The 18,967-nt window shown below is 49.6% G+C and overlaps 1 protein-coding gene across 1 annotated transcript in view; it reads left to right on the top strand.

The window, feature by feature from the left end:
* Positions 1-9,170: 9,170 nt before the first annotated feature.
* Positions 9,171-18,967, top strand: part of Hhat (hedgehog acyltransferase) — a 228,083-nt gene continuing 218,286 nt past the window's right edge. Inside the window, exons 1-2 of the mRNA XM_051148158.1 lie at positions 9,171-9,294; positions 15,782-15,849. Of these exons, the coding sequence (XP_051004115.1) occupies positions 9,204-9,294; positions 15,782-15,849 (159 nt within the window). The 5' untranslated portion in view covers positions 9,171-9,203. The remainder of the gene's footprint in view (positions 9,295-15,781; positions 15,850-18,967) is intronic.

The following is an 18,967-nucleotide window of genomic DNA, read 5'->3' as shown; positions in this document are numbered from 1 at the left end:
GAAAAAAATATAGTTTTAAACAATACAGAGCAACGTAGGGAAGAGCACAGCCTAGTCACGAGCGCAGGTCCACGCCTTAAAGGCCCGCATTTTAAAAAGCACACTTTAATAAAAAATATGTAAAGTGTTCTGCTGTAAGAGAAATTTGGCTTAGGTTTCCCTAATCGGGAAAGTTGGAAATATGTAGGGCGTATTGTTGGTGATTAAAAAGCCTTAAGATAGCTTGAGAATTGTCAAGGGAGAAAGTGCAATATCAGATCAGTATTTTTTTTTTGTTGAATTAAGGACTTGTAATGTTGATCCTTTTTGCCAGTCTTTACCGCTCATATAAAAAGACTTAGGGTTGGGTTTGATGGGAGGATTGGTGCTGGTGTGACATGCATCAGACAATGCTATGTTGAGGACCCAGCATAAAATTTTGCTTTCAGATTAATTTTCTCTTATAAAACATTTATAACAATTGGATTAAATAGAACTTGCTTTGGGGGCTGGAGAGATGGCTCAGTGGTTAAGAGCAAACACAGCTCTTCCAGAGGGCCAGACTTCCTCACACCTGCCGGCAACTCCAGCTCCCCAAGTCCCTGTGCTGTGGAAAAGCCCTTCACCCTGCGGGGCAAAGGCACTCACATATGGGCAGGTTAGGGCAGCCAATATCTGTGCTTCACCACCAGCTGAGCTTTGCAGTGACTCCAGTCACACAGCTAACCTCAAGGTCCTGTCAGTGGAAGCCATAGTACCCTCACAGAGGTCATGTTCAAAGCCAGCAGTGGAGGTAGGAGCGGAGCAGCTGAGCAAGGGAACTGGTGAACTCTGCCTCAGGGTTAGAAATCCTCACTTTGTGTTAGAAGACTTTCTGATGAGTCCTGGCATCACCTGGAGTCCATCCCTCACTGCCCCACATGTCCTGCAGTCTGTCCACCACTCTCCCTCATGTCCTCCTGTCTGTCTATCACTCTCCCACATGTCCTCCTGTCTGTCCATCACTCTCCCACATGTCCTCCAGTCTGTCCATCACTCTCCCTCATGTCCTCCTGTCTGTCCATCACTCTCCCACATGTCCTCCAGTCTGTCCATCACTCTCCCTCATGTCCTCCTGTCTGTCCATCACTCTCCCACATGTCCTCCTGTCTGTCCATCACTGCCCAATATGTCTGCTGGCATTAGGTTTGGAGGAGGGGTTCCACTTTATAGGAATTGGCCAGAAGGGTAAGACCTGATGCTGGACCTTTTGGTGGTGGTGGTGGGGTGACCATAAGTCTGGACTTTGTTTTCTAGTTGTGGGAATCGTGTAATTTGTATTCTGAAGACAGGCTCCTTTTCCATCCAGCTGGGTCCTCAGATGAAGCCTAGGCTCCGAGTTGCACCAGTGCCCGACTCGCTGTCCCAGCAGTGTGCGTTCTTATTACTATGACATCTTTTCTAAGTTCAGAACTATGAATATTTCTGTTCCATGTAGCCTTTCTGTCGTGACCCAGCAACTGTCTGACACACGGTTGTCATGGTTTACTCAGCTTTCTCTCTGGCAGGTCCCTGGAGGGGTGTGGCCGAGGTAGACATCGAGTGCCTTTCAGTGACATCTATTGGCTCTCAGTTTTCCTTAGGACGTATCTAACATTACATATACATTTAAATTAATTTACGTTTAGATAGAATATACCATCTTTTAGCATTCTGACAGACCTATGTCATTATAGATTTTGAGGAAAAAAAGAAAAGAATCTACTGCCTGCCGAGGTAGGTTGTTGTGTCTGAGTCCGAGCTCTGTGCTTAGCTGTGTGACTCTAGGCAGGTTTCCTAACTTCTCTGGGCCTTGACTTCCCCTGTAGTAGATGGTAACACCCTCCAGATTTTAATTATGGTGAGTTAGTGCCCACGCCTGCATTTTCAGCTCAGTTTATACTAAAGTGTTCTTATCAGATTAGAGAGACAGTAGGACAGTCTCTTAGAGGAAGCACACGGGAAGGGACATGGCTCATTTAGTGAAATGCTTGCTGCATAAGCCCAAGGCCTGTGCCCATCATCCCAGCACCAGCACTGGGGAAGTGCAGACAGGAGGATTTCTGGGGCGCACTGCAAGTTAACCAAACTGGGGAGCCATAGGTTTAGTGAGAGCAATTGAGGAGGCATGCGGGGCTGCCCTCTCGGCTCTACATGAGGGTGTACACACAGTTACTCACGCACACAGATGAACATACACACACACACACACACACACACACATATTCTCTCTCTCACATACACATACATGCACATTCTCTGTCACACACACATACACAGTCTCTCTCACATATATCCCCCCTCTCACACACACACATACATACCCACATATTCTCTCTCTCTCTCTCTCTCTCACACACACACACACACACACACACACACACACACACACACATATTCTCTCTCACACACACACATTCCCTCTCACACACATTCTTTCTCTCTCTCACACACACACATTTTTCTCTCTCACACACAGGCACACATTCTCTCATACCCACACCCACATACACATCCTCCCTCCCCCCCTCTCTCACACATACACACACACACACACACACACATACACACACACATGAAACAAAGAAGGCACTGAACAGCTGGGTGGTGCCTTGCTGCTGTCCCGGGGCAGGGTGGGGCTAGGCGCTCTGCTGCTCATTTCTGGTTACTGCTGGCTATTTATTCTCTGTCCATGTGTGGCTCTCTTCTTTTCCCTCAGTGGAGTTGTGGCTCCTGTAAAGGAGTTGTGATGGCCTTCGGGATGGTGACTTTGAAAGGACAGGTACTGAGAGTGGACGTCACTCTAACCCAGGAGGGCTGCTGGCAGAGTTCTCACATTTTGTGGCTTTTCGCCCTATGGGTGTGCGTCTCTTTGCTTTTATGAATCCAAGATACTTTAAAAGTATTGTCAACCCTGGGTCTCTCCTTTCCAGTATATAACATGAAATCAATTTCCTGTTTGTTTCCCCTGCGTGTCAATAGCCTTACAAGTTGGGACCCTGGTCCTGCAGCTTCAAACTTACCAGTATATTTATGCTTAGCCCCAGCCCACTGCTGGGACTGGACTAGTTTGCAGGAGGAACTCGGTTCTCCCTCGCCGCTGTGGTTAGTTGGAGCACTTTGTTTCTGCATCCCACTGAGGGCTTGAATGGTAGGCCTTCCGCCTGTGGGCAGTGTTTACAGGATTCCTGTGAACTTTCTCTTAGATAATTAAATATTCAGTGGACTCTCTTACCCGTGTCCAGCTGTGACCCAGAAATATTAAGTGGAAAATTCCTTAAAGGAATAGTCTGTCACTGTTAAATCATGTACCCTTCTGAGTGGTGTAAAAAGACCCATGGGCCCCAGTCCACAGAGGACATGGGCTTTCCCTGTGTCCAGTGTGTCCACACACCTGCACCACCTCCGCCTTGTCCTAAGGTAGGCTCAGTCCCTAGATTACCTGTCACAGCCTCAGGGTGCTTGTGTTAAGTAACGCAACAATGTCCCTAGAGCGCAGGGCTGGAAATTCAGGCATGCCGCACAGAGAGGCCTCATGGTGTTTGCTTTAAGTGACAAGCTGAAAGCTCCTAATAAGGAAAGAAAAGGACTCAGATTGGAGCTGTTGAGATCTATGGTTAGAAAAAAAATCCTACTCATGAAATTTTAAAGAGGGGGAAAAACTAAATCTGTGCACACTTTGCTGTTGCCTCTCACATGACAGAAGTCACGGCCACTGTGCCTCTAGACACCCAGCTCCAATGGGAAAGACATTTATTCTCTGGATATCCAGACAGGACATGATAGTACAAGTGACCCTGACTGAACGTAGCTTGACTTAGAATTTTCTGGAGTGGTGCCTATTTTAGCCTGGGCTTACTGGGACTGAGTGCCCCGTAGGCCAAGGGTGCCTGTGTACACAAGGCTCTGCACTGTCTGCAGGTCCAGCAATGTACTAGGTGCAGGTTGTTACTTTTCCTGTGGGTGTGAAAATACTCCGACAAGCAATTTAAGGAAGACAGTGTATTTCAGCTCACAGTTTGAGGGCACTGTCTATCATACTGGAGAAATCATGGCACCCGGAACATGAGGCTCGAATGCTGGTGCTCAGCCCAGCTCACCTCTGTAGTTCAGCGCCTAAGCTCAGGGAATGGCTGCCCCCCCAACCCCATTTTTAACAGTAGGTATTCTTAGCTCACTTAACCTAAACAAAACAATCCCTGAAAGGCATGGTCAGAGGAAATCCAATCTAGGTAATCTGAATTGGCGTGGTCAGAGGCTAAACTAATATCGATACTCTCTCCCGGTGTGTCTGGGGGCTTGTCCCTGGGTGGTTGTAGAACTGGTCAAATTGATAATCAATATTAATCAGCACAGACATGCACTAGCTCAGAAGCCTCAGGTCTCTTTAGGAAATTAACTGCAAACTAAGTCATTTGTGCAGGAGCCTCTGCTGCTTTGCTACCGGTCTCAGCACCGACACATCTTCACCCTCAGCCATCCCTGCACTCGCAACCATCCCTGCACCCCCAGAGATCCATCTACTCCAGCCATCCCTGCACCCCCAGAGATTCCCTGCACCCCCAGCCATCCCTGCACCTCCAGTCATTCCCTGCACCCCCAGCCATCCCTGCACCCCCAGCCATCCCTGCTCCCCCCAGCCATCCCTGTACCCCCAGCCATCCCTGCACCCCAGCCATCCCTGCACCCCCAGCCATCCCTGCTCCCCCAGCCATCCCTGCTCCCCCCAGCCATCCCTGTACCCCCAGCCATCCCTGCACCCCAGCCATCCCTGCACCCCCAGCCATCCCTGCTCCCCCAGCCATCCCTGCACCCCAGAGATCCCTGTACCCCCAGCCATCCCTGCACCCCCAGAGATTCCCTGCACCCCCAGCCATCCCTGCACCCCCAGTCATTCCCTGCACCCCCAGCCATCCCTGCACCCCCAGCCATCCCTGTACCCCCAGCCATCCCTGTACCCCCAGACATCCCTGCACCCCCAGATATCCCCACACCCCCAGATATTCCCACACCCCCAGACATTCCTGCACCCCTAGCCATCCCCATACCCCCAGCCATTCCTGCATTTCCAGCCATCCCTGCTCCCCCAGCCATCTCTGCACCCCCACTTGGTCATCAGGTGCTCCACATACTGGCTCCTTAGGAGGGGATGCTGTGACTGTTACTAGATTTTGGCCGTTGCACACCTGCCCACCTCATGGACTGCGTTGTTGTGGAGCTAAATCTGTGCCCCCCCAAAACAAGAGCTGTTACAGGCATGCTTGAGTGAGAACCTTTCTGGCTCCTGATGAACGTGCTGTTTAGGGTATGAAATATAGAAACGTGGGTGTTTTGAGGGAATGTTTTAAGGAACTATAAAGGGCTTGGTCATTAAGAGTATCTAGTTAGATTCATAGATGCATATCTTTCACTTTCTTCGACAGTGTGATGTCATTGAATCCTTTACTCTGTCTTTCTTGGTGTACAGTACAAATGAACAGCAAAAGAAATGCATGTGTTTGTGTGTGTTGGGGGGCGTGCACATGCCCACTTCTGTGAGCGTGTCCGTGGTCCTCCTATATCATAAGACTGTGATAAATGGGCTGACAAGCTAAGAAGGGCCTATGACTGTCCATATAGACTTTGTGGCTTTGAGAAGGCGTCCAAGCACAATTCCTATAGGATGAGAAGAGAAGAGATGTGGGCGCTATTTTTTTCTTTTTAGCTCTATTTTATTTGGGTTTCCTTATGCTTTACCTCTCTTCCAACACCCGACCCCAGGTAAGAGAGAGAGAGAGAGAAGGCTAAACTTAGTTCCGGCTGATTAACATCACCAAAAGATCCCAATCTCAGCGCCAGTCTCCTTGAAGCATTCTTCCTCTCTCTGGGCTTGGGTACCATGTCCCTCTCTGAGCCAGCTGTTATCAGCTGGTATAGATCACACTCTGCAGGAGGCAGATAGTCTGCCGCTGTGGACAATCTAAAGCAGCCCCATATCCCTACATCTGGCATTAAAACAAAAACACATACTTAGATATTTATTTATTTGTTTGTTTGTTTGTTTATTCACTTTACAACCTGGTCATAACCCCCTCCTTCCTCTCCTCCCTGTCCCACACTCCCTCCCTCTTCCTCCTATCACCCCCTTTCATACTCCTCAGAAAAGGGGAGCCCCCCGCTCCTTGCCAACCAACCTACCCCCAGCATCAAGTCGCATCAGGACTGAGAGCATCCTCTTCCACTGAGGCCAGGTAAAGCAGTCCTGCTAGGGGAACATGATATAAAAGCAGGCAACAGAGTCCATGTCAGAGAAAGCCCTCGCTCCCCTTACTAGGGACTCACATGAAGACCAAGCTGCCCACCGGCTATGTCTGTGTAGGGGGCCAGGTCCAGTCCGTGCATGGCCCTTGGTTTGTGCTTCAGTTGCCACAAGCCCCACTGGGCCCAGGTTAGCTGGCTCTGTTGGTCTTCCTGTGGAGCTCCCGTCCCCTCCAGGCCCTTCTGTCCTTCTCCCTACTCTTCCACAAGGCTCCCTGCACTCTCCCTGTTTGACTGTGAGTTTCAGCATCTATTTTAATCTGCTGCTGGGTGGAGCCTCCCAGAGGACAGCTATGCTAGGCTACTGTCTGGAAGTGTAGCAGAACATCGTTGGTAGTGTCAGGGGTTGGCTCTCTCCCATGGGTGGGTCTCAGGCTGAGCCAGGTATTGGTTGGAGGAGGCAGTCCTATGCTTCTCTGATAATTATTAATACTGTGTATTATCGCACATATGCACCCCATGTATAATGCAGCTAAGACTTCAGCAAAAAGAAATGCTGTAAGTACAAGTCCTCCAGGGTAAACCCTTCATGCAGAGACATTACTTGAGATAGAGGAATCATTGAAAAAGTAGGGCTTCTGGAAATTTCTGCAGCACACAAGGCTATTATGTTCAAATTACAGAAGCACTTTAGGCGTACTTTACAACTACAGGATTCTTCGTGAGATGAGGCAGAGACGGCAACCTCAGTCTTCTGTGACAGGAGATATGCAAAGATACCAACAGCAAATACCCTTCCGCTCCAGGAAAAATGGCCTCTCTGTTCCTGCAGAATTCCAGAAACTTGTTCTTGGAGATGGCAGGAGCAAAGCGAGGAGAAATGCATGAAATCAGCATCCTCAGGAGAGCAGGAGCTGTCTCTCACAGAAGAAACCAGATCACCCTTCCCGGGCAAGGTCTCGGTCATGCGTGTGGGGTGCGGGGTGGAGGGACCCTGGCCTCTGTCCTCACAGTGTATGAAGGCCCAGATTCCTCCTCTTCCTGTCTCTTGGAAGTCTGCAAGGACTCTGTAGGTTGCCGGTTCTGAGGAAAAGGGATTCTGTGTACCTGGCCTGCCTGGGGCTGGCTTTGGTGGCAGGATGAAGCAGGGGCCAACCTGGGCCTAATCTAGGACACAGTAGTACATTTCAATTTGGAAAATTATGTCTATTTGACGTACAGTGTGCTGTTTTGATGTGAGTATCCTCCATACTAAATCCAGGCAACCCACACTGCCTCAGCTTGCACACTTTCAGTTCTCTCTACTGGGAGGACTGTCTAAGAGATGCTCTGGGTCATCTCCACCACAAGTCAGCCCTGTATGGTAAGTCTCCAGAACCTTCTTATCCCACGTGACTGAATGGGGACTTTTGGATCACCAACCCCAGCACCTGGTCACAACGGTTTTACCAACTGCTTCCATGATGTGACCTTCTCAGACCCCACAAATGTGTGCAGTGATGGAGTGCTTTCCCTTAGCCCCGGCTCAATTCTTCCCAGCAGTGAGGCATTACCACGCTGCTCATCTGTAAAACGCTTCCCTCTTCTGTCCTCCCTATATCACTGGCCACTGCGGAAACAATGGGAGAATGGAATTCTGGTTCTGGCTTTACTGTTCCCGATTAGAAAGGTTTGCTTGAACTTAAGATTTTGCACCATTTAATCTGGCTTCCGCCCTGACCTGTGTGTAAGATGTCTGCATAAGAGTGCTTAAATTTAGTTAATGCTGTGTTGCTGGGGACACGTGGGGTTGTTCAGTTTGCAGAATTTAGGACCCAACTTTCTGATCCCCGCAATGTAGATGTAGCTGCCTTGACAGAGAGGGCCGGACCAGTGAGGCGTGGTACTGAGTGTGTTTGTTTCTTATAACGGACAGTTTAGCTGGGTGTGGTCCAGGCAGCTTTGGGGTGAGGTGGTCTGAGGAGTCAGGGACTTGGGGTGCCTTCTGCATTGTTGTCCATGTAGCTTTCACCTCATCATTGGAGGGGATGTGCCAACTCTGGTCAGCATGAAAGGGTGGGAAACAAGAGGCCTCCCACAGCCGCATGCTCCCTCTCATGATGGGGTGGGGTGGGGGGCTACGCCTGGCATCCTGTGTGGAATTCAGTGTTTATGTGTCCAGATAAAAATCCAGTTCCTTTGTGAGAAAGGAGGCTGACTATGTGCAGGGGAAGCAAGGAAGGGAAGAGAAGGAGGAGGAGGAGGAAGGGCAGCGGAAGGCCGAGACTGGCTGTGCTTTGCCCGTACTCCAGCTTTCACAGGCACTGGCATTCATGGACAGCGTGGCCTCCCCTGACTGCCACATCCCAGGCAAATAGTTTAGTGCTCGGGCCTTAGAAAATCATGGTTCTTGGGGCTGGAGAGGTGGCTCAGCGGTTAAGGGCACTGACTGCTCCTCCAGAGGTCCGGAGTTCAATTCCCAGATACCACATGGTGGCTCACAACCATCTATAATATGATCTGATGCCTTCTTCTGGCCTGCAGGTGTACATGTAGACAGAGCACTGTATACATAATAAATAAATGAATATTTTTTAAAAGGGAAACCATGGTGCTTGTTTTTCATAGGTGGAAATAGGTGTGCCACACACAAGAAAAGGGAAAGACCTACGCAAGTGGGGAGTGTGCATGCAGGCGTATGTGTGTGTGTGTGTGCATGCGCACACGCGTGTGCACACGTGTGTTGGATGTGGGAAGTGGTAAGGTCACTGGGAACAGAGTTTGTGGTTGAATATTTGCTTGAACTTAAGAAATTGCACCATTTAATTTGGTGTACACCATGACACACATCCTAAATCCTTAGGAATGCCAGCTAACTCCGTTGACACCAAGAGGCCAATGTGTAGTGACGGTTGGCAGTCACCTCAGTGACATTTTGTCTGTTTCTCTCCTAGACTCTGCATGCCACACTGGGCCTCCTGACTCCAGCCATGCTGCCCCAGTGGGAACTGGCTCTCTGCCTCTTTGTTTCCCTGGGCTTCCACTTCCGCTCCTTCTATGAAGTTTACAAAGTCTCCGGGGGTAAGACTCTAGGATTTTCTGATGATGTAGCAAGGAAGAAGTGGTGGGAGTGTCTGAGATGGAAAATCCAAGAGGACATTGCCATGGCAATGGGGCTCATGCTCAGCTCTGTTTCCCACATATGTGCAGTTTGAATTCATGGCGTTAGCCCAGGATCGCCTCTCCTGGTCTTTTTCATGAGCCATAGACCCTGAGCACATGACCTGCCCCTGAGCAGTGTCTCCAGCCACCAACAACAGTAGGAACATTTGGCTCAACTTTTCTTGAAGCCATGAAGGGAATTTGTAAACTTCCGTTTCTTTTCAACATTTTCAGGCTTATCTCACACAGGCGAGGCAGTCTGGAGGTGTCAGCCACTCACACACCTTCTTTTTATTTTTTTCTTTGTTTGTTTCATCGTGCTGTGCTGCCCAAACACAGCTCACCTTCCAGGATTTCCTGCTTTCTGAGTAGCTGGGATTGCAGGTGGAGCCACCACAGGGGGCTGATGAGCTGGTCTTTAGGAGGACGTGGAGCTGGGCTAGGCTTGGGGGATGCCTCAGTGGGTAAGGGTGCTCGCCTGGCATGGCTGATCACCTGGGTTTGGCTCCCAGAACTCACACAAAAGTGGAAGGAGAGAACTGACTTCTGAAAGTTGTTTCCTGGCCCCCTATGCACACCACTATGCAGTGTGTGCAGTACAAACGGTGATGATGATGGCGAATATAATTTTAACAGGCAGATTAGGAACTAGCCAAGTAGCAAAGACGGCTGAGAAGCAGTGGGCAGAGGTGGGGCTGCAGGCTTTAGACAAGCTCGTTCCCTGCCACCGGGACGTGAAAGGACACAGCATGGTCAGAGAGCCGCAGCTCACTCAGCAGAACTAGGACAAGTATGACGGGGTCCAGGGAGACCTGACCTTGCGCTGACAGGTGTAGGAGTGTGACAGCTGTTAAGAGTCCACTAGGATGTATTTTAGCTTGTCTATATATATATATATATACACATATAATATATATTTTTAAACATGTATGAGTGTTTTGCTTGCATGACATGCTTGGTACCCACAGATGCCAGAAAAGTGTTGGATCCCTTGGAACTGGACTTACAGACAGTTGTGAGCTGCCATGTTGGTGCTGAGAACCAAGCCCAGGTCATCTGGAAGAACAGCCAGTGCCCTTAAGCACGGAGCCATCTCTCCAGCCTCTAGGCTTTTTCTGGAAAGCTGAGGGGAGTGTGAGGACAGCTGATGTGGAACTTGGGATGGCAAACACAGGGGATTGGGCGGTAGCTCAGTGGTATGCTCAGCATCGTCAGGCCCCGGGTTCAATCCCAGGGCATAAAAATACAGTAGCAAATAGGATGTGGGCAGCATAGGCCATCTCTGTACCTCACCAGGCTTAATTTTGCTGTCCGTCCTCCATGGAGTTGAGGACTGCTCATTGGTGGAGACCGGTCACGTCGCTTCACTCTTTCCTGCAGCCTTGAGCTTCCAGAAGCAGCGTAGAAGGTGCTCTGTGTCTGACTCCACTCTGGGTCTTCCTCCTTGTCTCGTTGACTCGTTAGCACAGCACAGCGAGATGGAGCATTGTTCAGAATGCAGCAGACGTGCTGTGGCCATGATGACTGGGCCCCTCCCGGGGTTTCATGGAGGCTAGCCAGCATGAGATGCCGGCCAGTGACTGAGGTGCTAAGAAGTGGCCCTGCCTCCTGTGAGCTCTCTGCCCCAGCTGGAGCAGCAGGAAGATGAAAGAGAAAGGAGAATTACCAGCACTTTCTAAAGCATGACCTCAAAGTTGCTTCTACCATATTTGTTCACGTTCCATCCACTAGCGCTGGTCCTGACACCACACAGGCCGGGAGAGAACCCTGGAGAGGTTGTCTTGATGGGCCTCCATTTATCCAGCACACCAAGGCACTCGGTGGGAGAGAGCAAGCATAGCTTTTGTCAGTGAACCAGTGGCTTCCCTAGGAGGCTGCGTTTTACCAGCAAGTTAGTCTCTTCCATAGATGGCTGTCTCGCTGGTCTTTTGCTACATGATAAGGTATCTGGGAGTTTTGTGATTTAAAAATAATAACTGCCATTTTTTCATAACTCGTTCTTGGGTGAAGTTTTTCCCCTGTGGGGAGGTTTTAGTTTCGTTGTAGTTTTCGGTCTATGGTAAAGCTGAGCAGCTCGCAGCGGTTTGCCCATCCCTGAGGTCCAGTGTGTCTGCTTTCTGTCGGTGTCCAGTACCTTGGGGTGTGTTTGTCCAGTTGATCTGCTTAGCGCAGCGTTGTTGGCCTCAGTTTACATCAGCGCTCCAACCCAGCTATTGTGCACTTTGTAGATTTGAGAAGGCTTAGTGACAGATGTCTCTCATTAGAGTCAGATGTCTCTCATTAGAGTTTGTACCCTCAAAATGCCCTTTGCTGACAACTCATCTTTCCTCACCATGGTTTGCTTTCCCTAGAATGTCATATAACTGGAGTTTCATAGTATAGAATCTTGTTAGCACTAGGGAGACGCATCGAAAGGACTTATTTTCACAGCACATCAGCTCAATTCTTTCCCTCCCTCCTTTTGGGGACAGGTCTTGTGTAGCATTAGGCTGTCTTTGAGCATTTTAAGAAGCTGAGGATGACCTTGAACTTCTGATCCTCCTGCCTCCACCCCCTGTGTGTTGGGATTAGAGGAGTGGGTTACCGTGCCCAGTTTATGCAGGCTGGGTGTTTGTGCTTGTCAGGTTACAGCCCACTTCTTGTGAGGGGTGGATAGCATCCCATTGCCTGGACACACCGCACTGGAGTTGTCCACTGCACACTGAGGGACACTGTAGGCCTGGACACACTGCACTGGAGTTGTCCACTGCACACTGAGGGACACTGTAGGCCTGAACATACTGCAACAGAGTTGTCCACTGCACACTGAGGGACACTGTAGGCCTGAACACACCGCACTGGAGTTGTCCACTGCGCACTGAGGGACACTGTAGGCCTGGACACACCGCACTGGAGTTGTCCACTGCGCACTGAGGGACACTGTAGGCCTGGACACACTGCACTGGATTTGTCCACTGCACACTGAGGGACACTGTAGGCCTGGACACACTGCACTGGAGTTGTCCACTGCACACTGAGGGACACTGTAGGCCTAGACACACCGCACTGGAGTTGTCCACTGTGCACTGAGGGACACTGTAGGCCTGGACACACTACACTGGAGTTATCTATTGCACACTGAGGGACACTGTAGGCCTGGACACACCGCACTGGAGTTGTCCACTGTGCACTGAGGGACACTGTAGGCCTGGACACACTGCACTGGAGTTGTCCACTGCACACTGAGGGGCACTGTAGGCCTGGACATACTGCAACAGAGTTGTCCACTGCACACTGAGGGACACTGTAGGCCTGGACACACTGCACTGGAGTTGTCTGCTGTGCACTGAGGGACACTGTAGGCCTGGACACACTGCACTGGAGTTGTCTATTGCACACTGAGGGACACTGTAGGCCTGGACACACCACACTGGAGTTGTCCACTGTGCACTGAGGGACACTGTAGGCCTGGACACACTGCACTGGAGTTATCTATTGCACACTGAGGGACACTGTAGGCCTGGACACACCGCACTGGAGTTGTCCACTGTGCACTGAGGGACACTGTAGGCCTGGACACACTGCACTGGAGTTGTCCACTGCGCACTGAGGGGCACTGTAGGCCTGGACATACTGCAACAGAGTTGTCCACTGCACACTGAGGGACACTGTAGGCCTGGACACACCGCACTGGAGTTGTCCACTGCGCACTGAGGGACACTGTAGGCCTGGACACACTGCACTGGAGTTGTCTATTGCACACTGAGGGACACTGTAGGCCTGGACACACCACACTGGAGTTGTCCACTGTGCACTGAGGGACACTGTAGGCCTGGACACACTGCACTGGAGTTATCTATTGCACACTGAGGGACACTGTAGGCCTGGACACACCGCACTGGAGTTGTCCACTGTGCACTGAGGGACACTGTAGGCCTGGACACACTGCACTGGAGTTGTCCACTGCGCACTGAGGGGCACTGTAGGCCTGGACATACTGCAACAGAGTTGTCCACTGCACACTGAGGGACACTGTAGGCCTGGACACACCGCACTGGAGTTGTCCACTGCGCACTGAGGGACACTGTAGGCCTGGACACACCACACTGGAGTTGTCCACTGCGCACTGAGGGACACTGTAGGCCTGGACACACTGCACTGGAGTTTTCCACTGCACACTGAGGGACACTGTAGGCCTGGACACACTGCACTGGAGTTGTCCACTGAGGGACACTGTAGGCCTGGACATACTGCAACAGAGTTGTCCACTGCACACTGAGGGACACTGTAGGCCTGGACACACCACAATGGCGTTGTCCACTGCGCACTGAGGGACACTGTAGGCCTGGACATACTGCAACAGAGTTGTCCACTGCACACTGAGGGACACTGTAGGCCTGGACACACCGCACTGGAGTTGTCCACTGCGCACTGAGGGACACTGTAGGCCTGGACACACTGCACTGGAGTTGTCCACTGCACACTGAGGGACACTGTAGGCCTGGACACACTGCACTGGAGTTGTCTGCTGTGCACTGAGGGACACTGTAGGCCTGGACACACTGCACTGGAGTTGTCTATTGCACACTGAGGGACACTGTAGGCCTGGACACACCGCACTGGAGTTGTCCACTGCACACTGAGGGACACTGTAGGCCTGGACACACCACACTGGAGTTGTCCACTGCGCACTGAAGGACACTGTAGGCCTGGACACACTGCACTGGAGTTGTCCACTGCACACTGAGGGACACTGTAGGCCTGGACACACCGCACTGGAGTTGTCCACTGTGCAATGAGGGACTCTGTAGGCCTGGACATGCCGCTGTGGATATTCGGGTGTTGCAGCCCATCTTTTATGTTTCCTTCCATGTTTTTGTTCATTGCCACAGTCCACTCTTAGGGAAATAAGGCTCAGTGGGAGTTGATTGGAGTGTGTGTGTGTGTGTGTGTGTGTGTGTGTGTGTGTGTGTGTGTCTAATGACCTCTAACGACCCTATCCCAGAACTACTACCAGTATTTGTAGAGTGAAAGTGGAAGGTTAGTGATTTTAAGTGAAAGATTTACACAACAGCTCATTAGCAGTGATTAAAAGGCAAATCTTGCCTTAGTAAGGAGGGGAATAAACACAGACCAATAATCAGGCTCTTGGGTCGAAATTGCTCTATTTCTATCGTCTGCAGGCTGTTTTGGGAAACGGAACTGGGCCTTAGCAGAGAGAACTGTCTTGGCTGCAGGTCCCCAGTGGCATAGGGGGCGCTCAGGCCTTGTCGACAGCCATGTGTGTGGTGGTGGGTTTCCAGGCGTGGTCCCCAATGGTGTTGGCGTGGGGACTCCCAGGCTCAGTTTTCAATGGCATGGGAGGAGTTCCAGGCAGAGGGGATTCTGTATTTTTGTACTAGCCACTTGCTTAGCTGCGTTCGTGTCACAGAAGAGTGAGGTGTGGGCTCCCTGCGGGCAAGGTGACCTCTCAGAGTCCTGAGGACGGATGCTCCTCAGAGACAGCTGCTTTGCAGCACATCCTCAGCATCTGTTCTTTGCTGAGCAACACGATCTCGCAGCTGTGAGCTTTTAGTTAATTTTAGTCTGTCTGGATGGTGGCTCACGTCTGCGATCCCAGCACCTGGGATGCTGAGTCTGGGGTTGCTGTGAGTGTGAGGCTCAGAGTGACATCTCAGTCTTCGTGGAAGACACTTGGCCTTACAAGGAGTGCCTGCTTCTTTTTTGCTATGGTTGTTTGGAGGTAGGGCCGTAGCTTTGTTTGTGCATGCTTATGCTGTGTGTGCCACAGTAGCTGTGTTGCATTGCTCTGCCTATAAGCATGCTTACTGTTCAGAAGTGATTCTTTTTTTTTTAAACAACACCTCATCAGCTCCTGTCATATAATTCAGTACCTGTACAGCCTTTCAGGTGTTAGGATTACAGACATGAGCCATTCCCCTAGACAGTCTAAAATTAGCTAAAAGCTCACAGCTGCCAAATTGAGTTGCTCAGTACGGAACAGATGCTGAGAACCTGCCATTGGCTATCCGTCCATGAGGAGTGACAACCCTCAGCCTCTGTGGGGACACCAGGCCTGCAGGGGCCCACACTCCATTTTTTGGACTGCCTGTTGCGACACAGCTGGGCCTCGCACCGACCTTCCCTGACTCCCTGTACTGAGCACTTTCCTCCCGTGATCGCTCTCTCTCTCTCTTTGTGTCTTTATCCAAGTTGAGAGGGACATTTGCCATCAGCCCTACCTTGCGTTTCCTGGGACTCAGGTCCCAACACAGGAAGGAAATGCAGAGATGCTGCCGCTGTGCCTGCTGCTGGGTCTGAAGGACAGATTTTATCATCTTTCAGTGCCTCTGCTGTTTAGACCCAGTTTAGTTAGGATGTGACTAAATGAAGTTTTGTTTTGTTCTGTTTTTTTTTTCCTTATCAGAGTATGAAGAGGTACTGGACCAAGAATTTGAGCTGGAGACAGATACTCTGTTTGGAGGGTTAAAGAAGGTACGTAGAGAGTGACCACCTTCCTGATGTTTAAAAACTGCCCGTGCTTCATCTCGCTTTGTGGGATGGAAGAGCACTTGATGGCAGTCGGAGTGGTATGCCTTTTCTGTCCAGGGGGCGGAATGTGTTGTGTTGGACAAAGCATCAGGCTTGTGTCATGTTCTTTCTCTTCAGGAAGAGCTGTGCTTGGGTACCAACCCCTCTCCTTCCTCTGGAGAGATGCTAGGTCACCCCCTTCCTCCCACCAGAACCTCTGTCTTAGTCACTGTTCTGTGGATATGAAGAGACGCCGTGGCCAAGGCAATTTTTATAAAGGAAAACATTGAATTGGGGCTGGCTTATAGATTCAGAGGTTAGTCTATTATCATCATGGTGGGGAGCATGGCGGCGTGCAGGCAGACGTGGTGCTGCAAGAGCTCAGTGTTCTACATCTTGATCCATAGGGAGAGAGAGAGAGAGACAGACAGACAGACAGACAGACAGACAGACACACACACACACACACACACACACACACACACACACAGCATTCGGGAGGGTGAGGCAGGAGGATTGTCAGCATAAAGGTAAGGAAGTGCCTGGCCTTTCTAGACCCTGCATCAAGCTCCTGAAGACGGTAGTTGTAATGGAGAGAGTGCAAGAGCTTCAGAGCTGGCCATGTCTAACTAACCTGCAAGTCAAACGTCAGTCCACACCCTGGCTGCTAGGCTACAGTAAACGTCAGTCCACACCCTGGCTGCTAGGCTCCAGTGCTGTGTGCCACAGACAGGATCTGTTAGGGGAACCTCCAAACGAGGCTGGCCAGGGAAGACCCCAGGAACAGGAGTGGACAGTAGTTGAGCTGCATTTTCTTTGTTTTTCTTTGAAAGTTAGCTTGGGTATTTAATGAAATGAAACTATTTGCTTTTTTTCTTTGTTGATTCTGGCATGGGAACAGTCAGATGCCTTCTCTCCCCACACCCTTCTGCCCAGGGGTGTGTTAAAGTGGGATCTTAGATCTGAACTGGCTGTTTTTTTTCCCTTTTGAGCCAGGGTCTTGCTATGTAGCCCACGGTGGTCTCGGTCCTGTGGTCGTTACAGTGTGCACTGACTCAACTTAGTGTATAAATACTTAAGAGTGAGCAGACAGGAACAAACCATTGCTAACTCTGCAAGCCCAGTGCCCCTGGATGCCTGCAGAACACTGCAGGGATCACCCAGATGTCCCAGTGTGCAGAGCACTGCAGGGAACACCCAGATGTCCCAGTTCTGCAGAACACTGCAGGGATCACCCAGATGTCCCAGTTCTGCAGAGCACTGCAGGGACCACCCAGATGTCCCAGTTCTGCAGAGCACTGCAGGGACCACCCAGATGTCCCAGTTCTGCAGAGCACTGCAGGGACCACCCAGATGTCCCAGTTCTGCAGAGCACTGCAGGGACCACCCAGATGTCCCAGTTCTGTACAGCACTGCAGGGACCACCCAGATGTCCCAGTTCTGCAGAGCACTGCGGGGACCACCCAGATGTCCCAGTTTTGCAGAGCACTGCAGGGACCACCCAGATGTCCCAGTTCTGCAGAGCACTGCAGGGACCACCCAGATGTCCCAGTTCTGCACAGCACTGCAGGGACTACCCAGATGTCCCAGTTCTGCACAGCACTGCAAGGACCACCCAGATGTCCCAGTTCCATTCTCCCACTACAGGGCCACCAAGGGCCATTGTTCTGGGCTGGGCAGAGGACAGTTTTCTTTCTTTTTGTTTTTCTTTAAAAATTAATTCTTTTTAAAACATATACATTTATATTATTACACACACACACACACACACACACACACACACACACACACACTAAACTACATACAGCAAGAAGAACCACGAAACAATCAGGAATTATAGAAATATTACATTCATAATGTTTTGGCTATTTGTATTTGGCAGCCTTGAAGAAAACATCTTTCCTATCTAGGTGAATCTAAAATTCTGAATGTAGGTCAATATCTATAATATCTCATCTCTATTAACTTAAAACATCTATCTAGACCTAAAAACATCTTAACCCTTAACCTACTAAGCTTAATTGTAAAATTAAACTATCTGGTCTTCAACCCCATCACAGATTTGAGAAGGAATAAAATTAATTATATGAGTAAACAGGAAGTGCAGGTTAACAGCTTCCAAGGTGGGGGACAAAAAGTGACAGAGACAGTTTGCTACCTGAACAGTCACCCAAATTTCTCTATAATGTTGAAGCATCTTCTTCAGCCTTCTGGTCCAGTATATCTGACAGAGATATTTGTGAAGCAGGAACTATTGAGGACTTGCTTACCCTGTCTTGGCAGAGTTTGGTTGTTGACTCTGCCTGCATCCAAGTTTGCCCTTTTTTAGGCAGAATTCTGTCTGTGGCAGAAATGAGGACATTTGCCCAGTGGCTGGTTTGCCACATTTGAAGCCAATTCCATAAGGAGGTTCTTTGATGCTCATCTTATTTATTTATTTATTTATTTATGGTAGGCTGGGTGTTGCCAGGAGTTAATCTCTCTTATTGTCAATCAATCTTTAAAATAATAAAAACATCTTTAAATGCCATATTCTGTAGGTCTGTGAGGTTTTTGAAGACCTTATCTAACTCCTTTATCTATCTATAGAATCATACCTATCTGTTAAACCTAGTGGTAATATATTCGTGTAATATAAATAGACTAGTAAATGACATGACTATGATTTGATCAACTAACAATTAACTTATATTACTTACTTATCCTAAACAGCCTGCAATAGCACTTTCAAAGTATTGGAGGTAAACCTTGTATTCTACTTGAGTTGAATGGGTTCAATACCTCATATTAGAGGGGAAATATATTTAATATGTATAGAGAATAATCTTAAATTTGAATTCTATACCAACGTATCAAAGTTAAACTTATTTTAAACTTACTTTTCTTACAAAAAGCAGCACAGACCAAAAAAAGTGTGAGTGACACCTTAGGGCCCCCCACCCTTTTTTTTTGGCTGAAGCTCAGAAGACCTGTAGGGCTTATTCTTAATAACTGTATTGCCACTTCTTTTTGAATGCCACTCTTTATATTCACAAAATATTTCTAGTTTCTGTGTCATCGTAACTGCAGCTGCCTCTGGGAT

This window comes from Acomys russatus, chromosome 6 (genome assembly GCF_903995435.1).
Source record: "Acomys russatus chromosome 6, mAcoRus1.1, whole genome shotgun sequence".
In the NCBI taxonomy this organism is placed as follows: domain Eukaryota; kingdom Metazoa; phylum Chordata; class Mammalia; order Rodentia; family Muridae; genus Acomys; species Acomys russatus.
Note: the sequence above shows the minus strand (reverse complement) of the source record. Positions and strands in the feature narration are given on the sequence as shown.